Source organism: Acomys russatus, chromosome 4, assembly GCF_903995435.1.
Source record: "Acomys russatus chromosome 4, mAcoRus1.1, whole genome shotgun sequence".
Classification (NCBI taxonomy): Eukaryota; Metazoa; Chordata; class Mammalia; order Rodentia; family Muridae; genus Acomys; species Acomys russatus.
In genome coordinates, this window is record NC_067140.1 from 68,555,703 (window position 1) to 68,568,162 (window position 12,460).

Below are 12,460 nucleotides of genomic sequence, written 5' to 3' on the forward strand. Positions count from 1 at the left end.
ATTCCTTGAGACTTCATATGTACTAGGCTTTACCTTCAGTGCTCACAGCAGCCCTGTTGTCTAGATTATAGGCTATCATTGTATGGGTGGAAACATGATATTCAGACATATTGAGTAACTTGACCAAGGCCACGCGGCTCCCCTCCTACATCGACAAGCATTTCTTCTGTTAGGACAAAAGCATTCCGGTTTCAGATCTTTGACCATGAACTAAAAAGCCAGAACTGAAATCTACTTTGTAAGGTGACCATTTAGAAATCTGTCCATATTGTTGCCTGGCATTGCTCAGAACTGATTTTTGCAAGGCTTGCTTTGGAATTTAGCTTGTGAAACATAAAGGAATCCTTTCTCTTTTTTGTGGCTAGTTCTTGCTTTTTACCCAGGGCCATGTTGCCTTCCTGATCTCCTACAGTATTAACCCTTCTCTGGAGTTGAGATTTGTGACTAGTGGAAGACTTGAGGACTGCAGACAATTTCTGAAGTTTCTGAGCAGAGTCAGTTTTACAAATAAGAGTGTTGTTCTCTGGGTGCTGACTTTGAGGGGGACACTGAGCTCTGTACGCATATTATGGCATAGTTTTGCATTATAGCTCTGCAGGTCCATAACATATACATAGCAGATATGTACATATACATAGTTATGTCCCTGAAGATTTAAAGCAAGATGGAAAGACAAGGAATTCATGGGGACACGGGAAAAGCAAGGAGCCCCTCACCCTGGAAGTCTTGTTGAGCCTCTCGCCAGCTGAAAAGCAAGACTTCCAGCAGTTACCATGTGCTATGAAGGCTGCTGACACAGAGGTGATAGGCCTTCATAGATGGGTGTTTGATGTTCAAGCAACCATGACCCAGGCTTACGGCCTGCATGCATATGACGACGGGTAGGGCCTTATTCCTTTCTCAGGGCGTTTATGGGAATCCCAAGCAATGATATTAACTTTGTTTGCATTAGAGGCGGCCTCCCTTCCAGTCGATCAACTGTAATGTCTGGTCAAGTGCCCCTCAGAACTCATCCTGTAACATTAACTAAGTTTCTTAGCAACTCATTAAAGATATTAACTTTAAACCCCATAGCAAATGATATATGGCTATTGTAAAAATAGTTTTAAAGCAAAGACAACCCGAGGCTCTCCCGCGCTGAGTCCATCCCTCACTTGGGTGTGTTTTACTATCTACAGCTCTTTTCTGAGAGGCCACACCCATGCTTTTGGGTCTGTTCACTTTCTTCTCAGAGTCTCTCTTTCTCTCACTCCTGTGCTAAAGCCTATTTAAAAAAAAAAAAGGCGGGCATGGTGGCGTGCGCCTTTAATCCCAACACTCGGGAGGCAGAGGCAGGTAGATTGTTGTGAGTTTGAGGCCAACTTGGTCTACAAAGGAGTCCAGGACAGCCAAGGCTACACAGAGAGACCCTGTCTCAAAAGAACAAAACAAAACAAAACAAACAAACAAACAAAGATTTATTAAACCCCAACTCTACTTCATTAACATGATGATTCTGAAATTCTCTTCTGTGTCAAAACCACAAATCCAAGTTTGGCTGGAGCTGGGAGTCCCCAGAAGCCTAAGGAACCACTGGGGTGCTACTTCAGATGGCAGTGGGAACTCTGTCTCCTTCTCTCCCCCTCCCCCATAAATACTGACATATTGGGATGGAAAGAAACCCACCTAGGAAAGTATGCATCTCACAAAACCCCTCCTGAATATCGAAACATCTGTATCCTAGACTGATGTCACATTCTTATGGGAAGGCCTTGCATATGTCAACATGGTTACTGGCTGCACCATGGGAGTCTTGTCTGGTCATCGAGCTCTGTAGTTTGGGCAAATGTGGAAGCCCCCCCCCCATTCCTCTTTAAGGAGAAACAACTGGGTTTCAGTTCTTTAGCACATAGGACCGTTTCCCTGCTAGCGTGACTGCCATACTTCAAGCCTCACCCCCCCCCCCCCCGCACACACACACACAATGTATACATAAGAAAGTGATAATATCTGTATCAAATAACAATCTCAAGTAGAGAGTGACAGGTCTTGGGTTCAGGCTTCAAGGGGGCCCCTGAGACCGGCTGTCTTTGGGGGTGAACAGTTTGTTAGAAGAGACATGGCAGATAGACAGCAGCATGGATTTTGGTCCCAGCACCACAAACAGCATGATGGGGGCTCTGAGGAAAGTCAGACCTGGGAGGCAAAGTAGGACGTGCTTCTTGCAGATCTCAGAGGAGCCTGCAAGCAGGCTGCTTCTGATTTAAAACTTTTACATTTATGTGTGTGAGCCTTGGCACACTTGTGAAGGTCAGGACTTGTGAGGCCTTGCTCTCTCCTTCCACCACGTGAATCCTGGAGACCAAAGTCAGGTTGTCAGGCTTGGCAGCAAGTGCCTTCATCATGGAGCAGTCTTGCTGGCTCTCAGGCGCTTTTTCAGAGGACCTAAATTCAATTCCCAGCACCCATACTAGGTGGCTCATAACTGCCTATAACTCCAGCTTTCAGGAGTCTGAAGGCCCCTGGCTTCCTCAGCCCCTGTACCCATGTGCATACACACACACACACACACACACACACACACACACACACACACACACACACACAGAGAGAGAGAGAGAGAGAGAGAGAGACAGAGAGACAGAGAGAGAGACAGAGAGAGACAGAGAGAGACATAGACACATGGGTAAAGATAAATTTAATCTTTTTGAAATGCTTATATTTGTTTTATAATTAAGGTTGAAGCTTCAAGCATCATCTTAATTAGCAGCTCACATTTCAGCTGATTGTGCTGATGGAAAGTCATAATCAGAGTAGCAGAGTCGGAGCTGGGGCGCAGCTCACTTGTCAGAATGCTTGCCTAGCATTGGAGAAGACTCGAGCCCATTCCCAGCACAGTACAACCTGCTCGTGGTGCTGCATGCTCGGGCAACATGAGGACGAGTCTCACAGAACAGAAAAATCTAGAATCTCAATCACTTGCTTTTCTTTTCTTCTTACAAGAAATGAACAAGACTGACCTAGCACACGGGTTGAGACGTAGACAGTAATGGGCACCACTGCTCCATGGCACGGCTGCTCAGTTATGCATACTTCTTGCTTTTTATTTAAACCCTACCCCTTGTCAGAGCCACAAAAATAGATCTGAGGGTGGGGTGGCCACATTGACCGAATCTCCTTTTTCTGCCTTTTGCTATTAATTTGGCTCTTTTAACTGGCTTATTGAGGCCAGGTGGCTGGACATTGCCTGTTGGAACACAGGCTGTGATCCCGAAGTCCAGTAACACTTCTTATGTGGCAAAACATAGCCCATCCTGGCTGATACTGAAAACTCATTGAGAAAGTCATATCTAAAAGCAGCACAGAAAAGCTGGGGCAGAAGCCAAGCGAGCACATACATCCATGTGAAGAGATCATAAACCTTGACACCGAGAACAAACTTAGGGAGGAGAGGACTTGCATTGGGTACTTTTTGGTTGCTGTGATAAAACACCATGACCAAAAGCAACTTAACAGACTCGAGCATTTATTTTGGTCTATGGTTGCAGAGGGGTGAGTTCATTGTGGTGGGACACGTGGCTACAAGAAGAGTAGCTGAGCTAGCTGTGAGAGTTACCTGGAAGTGGGGAGAGTGCAAACTTAAAGCCATCGTTAAAAACAAAGGATAATAATAAAAATATTAATAATAATAATAATAAAAGATTTAAAAAATAATAATAATAAAAAGAAAGAAACAAAGGATAAGTAATGTCCGTGCTGCACAAAGGAACACACAAAGTGAAAGCGTCTGGGCAAGGCCATTCATCTTGAAAAATAGTACACCAAAACCCAAACCTAGCAAAACACCAGGGCCACATGGCTCCTGTCCCTTATCCCTGATGTAGTGTGGCGGCATGGAGGTCCTTGTGCTCACAGATAATTACCAGGGGAACCAGGATTGTTAAACATCCAGGGTTGACTCTTCAAAGGGAGAGGTGTATAACCTGTTTTCTGTGCAGAAGTCAGCGAGCAGACATGGTTAATAGCCTGGTGCCTTTGTGCTATCTGTGTGGCCAGGTCACACTGGATTCTCCTTCAGACTCCTACCTTGAGCCCGTTTCCTCAGTCCACAGAACCCATCTTTATAGACGATCTCACTTGTACTTTACAAAGAGTTTTGATATAGTCTTGCCTTACTCTTTGCTGTGCACATGGAATTGAGTTAATTGTTATCAGGAAAGTTTTTTCCCCCCAAATTGTGCTGTGCTTAAAATATGTCTGAAACAAACTACTTGAGGTCAGGCTCTAGAAGTTTGAACCAACACCGGCCACTGAGCCATGTTGAACAGAATTACCTTCTTGCCTCCCACAGATCGTGACTGTAACAGCCATGGTGGCCACAGAGACCCCTGCAACATAGGTGGTGACTGCCTCTCATCCCATTGGCAGGAGCATGACTCCACAATCTGTTGTGATTGGCTAATAGATACACCGAGATTTGAACCCTTGCCAGGCTAACTACCTTTGACTTAAAAATGATAGTTCTCTAGGGGAGGGGAATAATGGGGAAATGGGAGGGAGGGAAGAATGGGAGGATACAGGGCATGGGATAAACATTGAGATGTAACAAGAATAAATTAATTTAAAAAAATTAAAAAAAAAAAAAAGAAACCCCTGTTGCTGCAAAGCCTGAAGAATGCAACCCGCCCCGTGCCACACACGGCTAAGCAGCTGTTGTACCTTTGAGCTGCACCCCAGGCCGCTGTTGTCATAGCTCTTGTGTCTCAGGTTCCTCAGCTGCAAAGGGGCAGAAGCAGACAGTCTGTGTGTCTCGTGACGTTTGATTATGGGATCCAGCCATAAAGTCAGGACCATTTATAGAAAGTATGATATCAATTCAGTGGTTATTAGTACAGCTGTCTCTCTACTTACAATGGAATGATGTCCTAATAAACCTATAAGCTGACAAAAAAAAAAAAAAAAAAAAAAAAAGATAGTTCTCACAGCATCGTCCAGTAAGGCTGTACTCCCTGAAAGTTCCTTAACCTCCCCCCAAATAGTGCTACCAACAGGGGATCGTGTGTTTCATATACAAGCCTATAGAGAATGGTTCTCAGTCAACCCACCACAGTAGTAAAGCATACCTCTTTAATAAGAGCCGCCCCCGCACATGTCTATGAGGGCATTTCCAGAGACAGATCAGGAGGCTGTGACAACCCAGGGAATGGTAAATCTGGTGAGAAATGTAAAGTTTGAATCCTCTGCTGGCTGCTAGTAGAACTGTGGGAGGTAGAGCCTCGCTGTACTAGGAGGGGTTGGAAATGCCTTTTAAGTGAGTCTTGGCCATGGCCCCATCCTATTTCCGCTCTCTCTGGTTCCTGGCTGTAGTGAGGTAAGCAGCCTTCTCAGCCACTCACTCGTTGCCATGACACTCTGCCTCCCCATAAGCCCATGGCATGGAGCTAGGAGACTGACCGTTGAGCCCAAATGGACCTTTTCTCCTTTAAGGAATTTTCTCTTGAGTATTTGTCATAGCAATGAAAAGTGGGCCAATTCATATGTGAAGCAACCCCACGTGCAGAAGTTCTAAAGAGGAGCTCTGTGCATACATTCAGGGCCAGGAAAGAAGCTGGGTAGTGCTGCAGGCAGGTGTGAGCCCCATTGGACCTTCCTTAGGCTTGTAGAGCTAGGCCACGTGTTGTACCAAGTTTCATTCATTTAGCGATCCTATTCACTCCCCCAGGGTGGTAAGAGGAACAAAAAGACCGTAAAGGAAAAGAATGTAAGGTCCAGAGCAGAAAAGGTGTAGCACCACAGAGCCCGGAGCAATGGCATTTAATATACTACAAATGATGGTGTTACCCATGGAGACAGTGTATTCAGTCCTGTTAATGCATATAAACACAAACACCACACACATACACACACATACACACACACACACACACACACACACACACACACGAGAGAGAGAGAGAGAGAGAGAGAGAGAGAGAGAGAGAGAGAGAGAGGAGAGAGAAATGTAATTTAATTTTTTTTTAAATGAGAAAAGTTCCACTTACTTTAAATAGTGCAGAATGCTGCTAAGACTAACAACAATAATAAAAATCACCAGCCCATGATCTGAGAGGGAAAACACACCACGTGACTGGGTAAAATCAGGAAGGGGGGTTCGTAGCCAAGGTACCATGGGCTTCTTAAGACCAATTAGCATGTCACTGTGCAATGGGCCCATCCATCCATTCTTTAAGGGTGGATTTAAGGATGAATGCTCCTACCTCTTTTGGTAGGAGCAGACTCCTAGGGACATCATGGACACCTTTGTCGTGTGGGACTGTCCTTGATACTTACTGTAGGATGTTTATATCCTTGGCCCTGCTCAGCAACAGATTAAATATAATATGGCTAAATGTTATATATTATAACCATTTAATGTAAGAAACACTTTGTAATTACTCACACAGAAAGTTTCCCAGACACTTCGTAGAGTAGATATAACTGTTCCCAACTGAGAGCCCTACAAATCCGTGCTATGTCCACAGGTAAACTGAAGTGAGGTTTGAACATGAAGATCACGGGGCACCACTGAGTGGAGCTAAACATAGTTTTGTAAGATCCACTGTTGTCCCACACATGGGACATCAGGAGGGGAGAAGTGACAGTGTCACTTGGCTGTCAAGGAACCAGTGGCGTCACAAAGCCACAGCGGCTGCCTGATGAAGAAGAAAGGCTTGAGGTTGCAGCAAAGCGCATTTGAAAGAGAACCAGAGCCCGCGTGGCCTGGAGACAGCGCTCACAGGACTGACAAGCTGAGCACACTCAGGCCATATGTCTTTGTTCCTTTGCAAGAGGAGGGGTTGTTTTTTTGAAGATGGGTTGCAGTCTGCTTGACATTTGCAGGAAACACATGGGAGATGGGGCAGCTTTTGGGCCTTTGTAGCTACCTCGTCGTAACCAGGCTGGGCTGCTCTTGCAGAGGACTCAGGCTCAGTTCCCAGAGCCCACCTGCTGGGTCACACCCACCTGCAGCTCCAGATCCAGGGGATCCAGTGCCCTCTTCTGACCTCATCAGGCACCAGGCGCACACAAATATGGAGCCAGTACATGCAAACACAGCGCCCATACATGTAACCAATAGGAAAATGAAATGCACTTGAAAACACGAACCCTGTATATCTGGGTATATTTTCCAGTAATGGAGAGGGTGTTCCCTGCTCTTGGGATATTGGGTGTGAAACCTCAGGTGGGAGGTTTCAGGAATTTCCTGGCTTCCTCAGTGTCTCCTGGGAATCTCCTCACTGTGCCATCCTTCCCTGGACAGGCCTCTGCACCCTTTTGCCTTCCGATGAGATTATCTGTATGAGAAAGCACCCAGGACTCCTCATTCTCCCCTTGTGGGCTCCCACTCTCCCTTGGCTAGTTTTTAAACACCACTTATAGAACATTTACTGGCTAATAGCTAGGCTTTTATTTGGTTGGTTGTTTAAAGTAGGAAGTGTTAGCAGTTCCCTCTAGAGAATTGCTTTAAAATTATTTTGTCACAGTGTCAAACTCAATGCTGTCAAATACAGTACAAACAACTTTTTTTCACAAATTATTCATATTGGGGCACCAAATTAAGCTGCTGTTGTTTTGATTTTTCTAAGACAGGGTTTTTAATATTTTAGGCTGATCTTGAACTCACCGTCAAGCTAAGGATGCCCTTGAATTTCTCTCCCTCTAAATGTTGGTTACAGAGGTGTACCGCCAGACTAGGGTAGTGAAGGACAGAACCCAGGCCAGCTGAGCTACATCCCCAGCCCTCATGAAGGGTTTGAGAGTAAATTCTTAGTTGTGCCTGTCACTCCTAATCATCCTACAGACTGAGACATTCTCTTACATGATAAAAATCAAGCCACCACTGTCAGGAAGTTGGCAGCCATACCTTACGGCCACCTAGCCGTCATTCCCAATGCTCCAATAGTGGGCTTTATGTCCCAGAGACCCAGTTCTGAATCTCCCGTCGCTGTTTGTTGGCATGGCTCTTTCTCATCTCCAGCAGGTTATCAGTCTTTTCTTGCTTTGCATGAACCTGCCACTTAGGAAGAATACAATCTGGAAAGTCCTCCCTGTGGATTTCTCTGCCATCTGGACTAGAAAGATCAGCATCTGCTTCCCTCCTTTTCTAGTCACCCAGGAGTTGCTGCCCAGAGATGGGATTTTCAGGAGGAGCTTGGAAGGATGACCAGCCAAAGCCCTGGCCCTGACAGAAGCTGTCCTATTTTCTGTCTCCCTCCCTCCCTCCCTCTCCCCCTCCCTCCCTCCCTCCCTCCCTCTCTTTCCTGTGATTGAGAAGCACAAGCTATAGAGTTATTTGTGCATAATCTTTCCTTGAATTCACTAGCAGGAAAGAAAACCTGGAACCAAGCCTGACAATCTGGGTTTGATCTCTGGGTCCCACAGTGATAGAAGAGAACCGACTTCTATGGGTTGTCCTCCTGACCTCCACATGCAAAGACACACAGACACACACACACTGATTACTGTATAAACATTTTTAAAAGAACAAATGAGCGGTGTAATGAAATATGCCTTTAAATAAATGCATAGACAATGCTTAGAGCTGGGATTAATAGCTGGTGGTGTCAGAGACATGTGTCTTGTTCTGTTCATATTGATATTAAATGCCACCGGATGTAGTGGCACACGCCTTTAATCCTAGCACTTGGGAGGCAGAGGCAGACGGATCGTTGTGAGTTCAAGGCCAACCTGGTCTACAAAGAGTTCCAAGACAGACAGGGCTATTACACAGAGAAACCCTGTCTTGAAAAAAACAAAACAAAACAAAACATAAAGCCATAATTAGGTGGATTAGATGTGGTACTGGAGGCTGAGAGTCCACAGTCATCTGCAGCCCTCATCCCTGTGTCCAAAGAGGCTGCTGCCAATGCTATTCCCTATGAGTTACATTCATCATAGGAGGAAAAGCTACATTTCAGGTGGGAGGTAGTAATGATAGCATCTTTTTTCACCCTCTGTGAGTTTATATACAGGAACCTCAGGCTAAGAACTCATGATCCAAGCTGAAAAGATGGCTTACCAGTTAAGAGTACTGGCTGCTTTTCCAGAGGGCTCAGATTCAATTTTCCACACTCACAAGGCAGTTCATAAACATCCATAACTCCATATCTTAGGCTTTCTGTTACTGTAAAGAGACACCGTGACTTTTTGTTTTGTTTTGTTTTGTTTTATATTTTGAGACAAGGTTTCTCTGTGTAGCCTTGACTATCCTGGACTCGCTTTATAGACAGGCTGGGCTCAAACTCACAGCGATCCACCTGCCTCTGCCTCCCAAGTAGACAGCGTGACTTTTAAAGAAAAACATTTCATTGGGCTGGCTTACTTACAGGTTCAGAGCTGTAGTCCATTGTCATGGTGGGAAGCATGGCAGCACGCAGGCAGCCATGGTGCTGGAGAGGAGGCATGCAGGCAGCCATGGTGCTGGAGAGGAAGCATGCAGGCAGCCATGGTGCTGGAGAGGAAGCATGCAGGCAGCCATGGTGCTGGAGAAGAGGCATGCAGGCAGCCATGGTGCTGGAGAGGAAGCATGCAGGCAGACATGGTGCTAGAGAGGAGGCATGCAGGCAGCCATGGTGCTGGAGAGGAGGCATGCAGGCAGCCATGGTGCTGGAGAGGAAGCATGCAGGCAGCCATGGTGCTGGAGAGGAGGCATGCAGGCAGCCATGGTGCTGGAGAGGAGGCATGCAGGCAGCCATGGTGCTGGAGAGGAGGCATGCAGGCAGCCATGGTGCTGGAGAGGCAGCTGAGGATTTTACATCTGGCAGCAGCAAGAGAGAATGGGCCTGACTGGAGCACTTGAAAGCTCAAAGCCCAAGCCCCCCCCCCCCACTCCCCTTCATCCCCCCCATCCCCCACCCCAGTGACACACTTCCTCCAACAAGGCCACACCTCCTAATAGTGCCACTCCCCATGAGCCTATAGGGGCCATTTTCATTCAAACCACCACATTCCAGGCCCTGGGATCTGACCCCCTCCTCTGGCCTCTTTAGGCACAGTGTATTACATTCATGGAACACAGACATACTGCAGTCAGAACACTCAAAAAATATATAAAGTAAAACTAAAGAACTCCTGACCCATGCAAGCTAGGTAGTCTTCCTAGGAGCAGGTATGTGGCGTACCCCAAGGAGAGGAAATGCTTCTGAAATCAGTGTCTTGGGAGTAGTAAGTGGGTTGAGATGAAGAGAGGCATCTGTGCTGTTGGTTTTGATTTCTGGTCATAAAAAATTACTTGTGTGAATGACGTTATAGGAAGTGCATGCTACGTGTGCATGAGGAGGGAAGAAGATAGCTTGTAGGAGACAGTTCTTTCTTTCCGTCTTTACTTTGGTTCTGGGAGTCCATCTCACGTTACTAGGTTTGTGTAGCAAACACCTTTACCCACTGAGCCACCTCACTAGCCCACTGTGTTGGGGGATGGTCTGATGTATTTTGATGCTAATTACAGCTTGCTGCCTCTGGGACCCAACTTTTGCTTAATAAAAAGCCATCCCACCTGGGCAGGGCAGGAGATAGGCGAGGCTAAGAGAGAGAGGGGAATTCTGGGAAGAAGAAGGACCACCACCAGGAGAAAGAGAGAGACCTGAAGTGAAGAGAGGAAGGCCGCCATGGGTTAGCTGGAGGAGAAGCACAGGGCCGGCGGCATGGATGGAGAATCCAGCCCAGATGAGGGACATTAGCAAGTATTTGGGATTATGGATGGGAGGTAGCTTGATAGAGTTATTAGAAGCAGATGGCATGGGATTAAGACAGGGATCCCATACCTGCACCACTATGGGAGGTAGTTTAGAAGACCGATATCTACCCTGCCCCAGGTTAACTAAGGCCATTTTAAAATATAACGAGTGTCTGTCTTGATTGATTGCTAGCCGGGCCTACAGATAATATAGATAATACATGTAATTTAAAACAGTACCACTTTCCAGTGCTTTTGACTGCCTGTTTGAGAGCTGGAATGTATTTTGTCTTACAGGTGGCAGTTCTCTAAATACTGAGCAAAAAGGTTCCTGGGACTCTGAGACCTCCTGGCCCCACCCTTCCGTGAATGGCCAGTTGGAGACCCACCCAGAGGATGATGAACTTCGGAAATCCCTGGACAGATTCTACGAAGCATTTGCCCATCCGCTGCCAGGCTCTGGGGATCAGCTCTCTGAACCTGTGTGCCGGTGCCTGTCTCAGACAATCTCTGGGCTTGAGGGCCAGGAGAGCCAACAGTACGCTCTCCGCAGTTTCCAGATGGCCCGGGTCATCTTTAACCGGGATGGCTGCTCTGTCTTACAGCAGCATTCCAAGGAAACCCGCTTCTACCCTCTGGAGCAAGGAGGTAGCTCTGTGGATGATGAAGAGCCCATCCCAGGACTGTCAAGAGAGATCATTCATTTCCTCTTGGAACAGACCATCATGAAAGAGGCATAGCTGGTGCTGGTGTGAAAGCAGGTGCTGCTGGAGATAAAGTGCTTTCAACCTGGCCCTCAGAGTCTCTGGGTGGAGTGGGGCTCCTCCTGACATCTTTCCATTTCCAGCCATTAGCTAGAGGCTTCACAGGTAGAGGCTGGCACTAGCAACCCGATGATCGAGCCAGTAGGCCTATAGGTGTGCCACCCAACCTCTCACTGTGGCCAACGCTGCTACTGACTCAGCCAGGGTTAAGTCCCAGTTCAGCTTCTTGCTTTAGTCTATGCTCCAGAATGTTCTCCTGGGGACCAGGTCAGGCCTGGGACTTCAACAGGAAGTCACTCCCCTGCTTGGCTTCGTCCTTCCTCCCACTCACCTACTGGTGTCTCTGGGGCTTTTTCTTAATAAACCTCTTATTTCTGCACCCGTGACTCAGTCTACTCCTGGGAGAGCAAGCCTCAAAGAACAGGCTGCTGGGAAATGAGTGTTTTGAGGATATATTTTTCTGTGCTGGATTAAGGGTAACAATTACACAGAGTTGTATGTGAGGACCATTTGATTGGCCAAACACAATGTAAAGATTTAAATACACTTCTAAACAGTATATCATACTTTTGGCTCCTCTCCAAAGCCAGAATTCCCTGTTTTATATTCACAGGGGGAAGGAACACTTGAACCATGTATAATTCACACACAAAGGGGCTTCCTCATCTCCACTAGGTTGCAATTTGGAAGGTGAAGAGACAGCGCTAAGCTCTCCACTCAGGATGTGGAGTTCTGCCATGTAAGGGTGGACTGTGTGATCTTTCTGATTTGTACTTAGGGGAAATAAGGAGCCCTTTGTCCAAGCAGCTTTGCCCTCTCCTTGTTACTCTGCCCTCTGTCCACCTTCAGGCCCCTCTTGTCATCCTCTGAAGGGTTGCCCCTCATCCCTGCCCTGTCCTGCCTTCAGCACCCTGAGCTGAATGCTTGCCTGGAGCAGGGCTTTGGTCACCTGGGCCTGTCCTCCAGGCAGGTGCTTAGCCTGACAGGGAGCTCTTTGAATAGC

The 12,460-nt window shown here is 46.8% G+C and overlaps 1 protein-coding gene across 1 annotated transcript in view; it reads left to right on the forward strand.

Annotated features, from left to right (window-relative positions):
- Positions 1-11,585, forward strand: part of Shld1 (shieldin complex subunit 1) — a 53,737-nt gene extending 42,152 nt beyond the window's left edge. The window contains exon 2 of the mRNA XM_051144686.1: positions 10,991-11,585. Coding sequence (XP_051000643.1) covers positions 10,991-11,433 — 443 coding nt within the window. The 3' untranslated portion in view covers positions 11,434-11,585. The remainder of the gene's footprint in view (positions 1-10,990) is intronic.
- Positions 11,586-12,460: the final 875 nt, after the last annotated feature.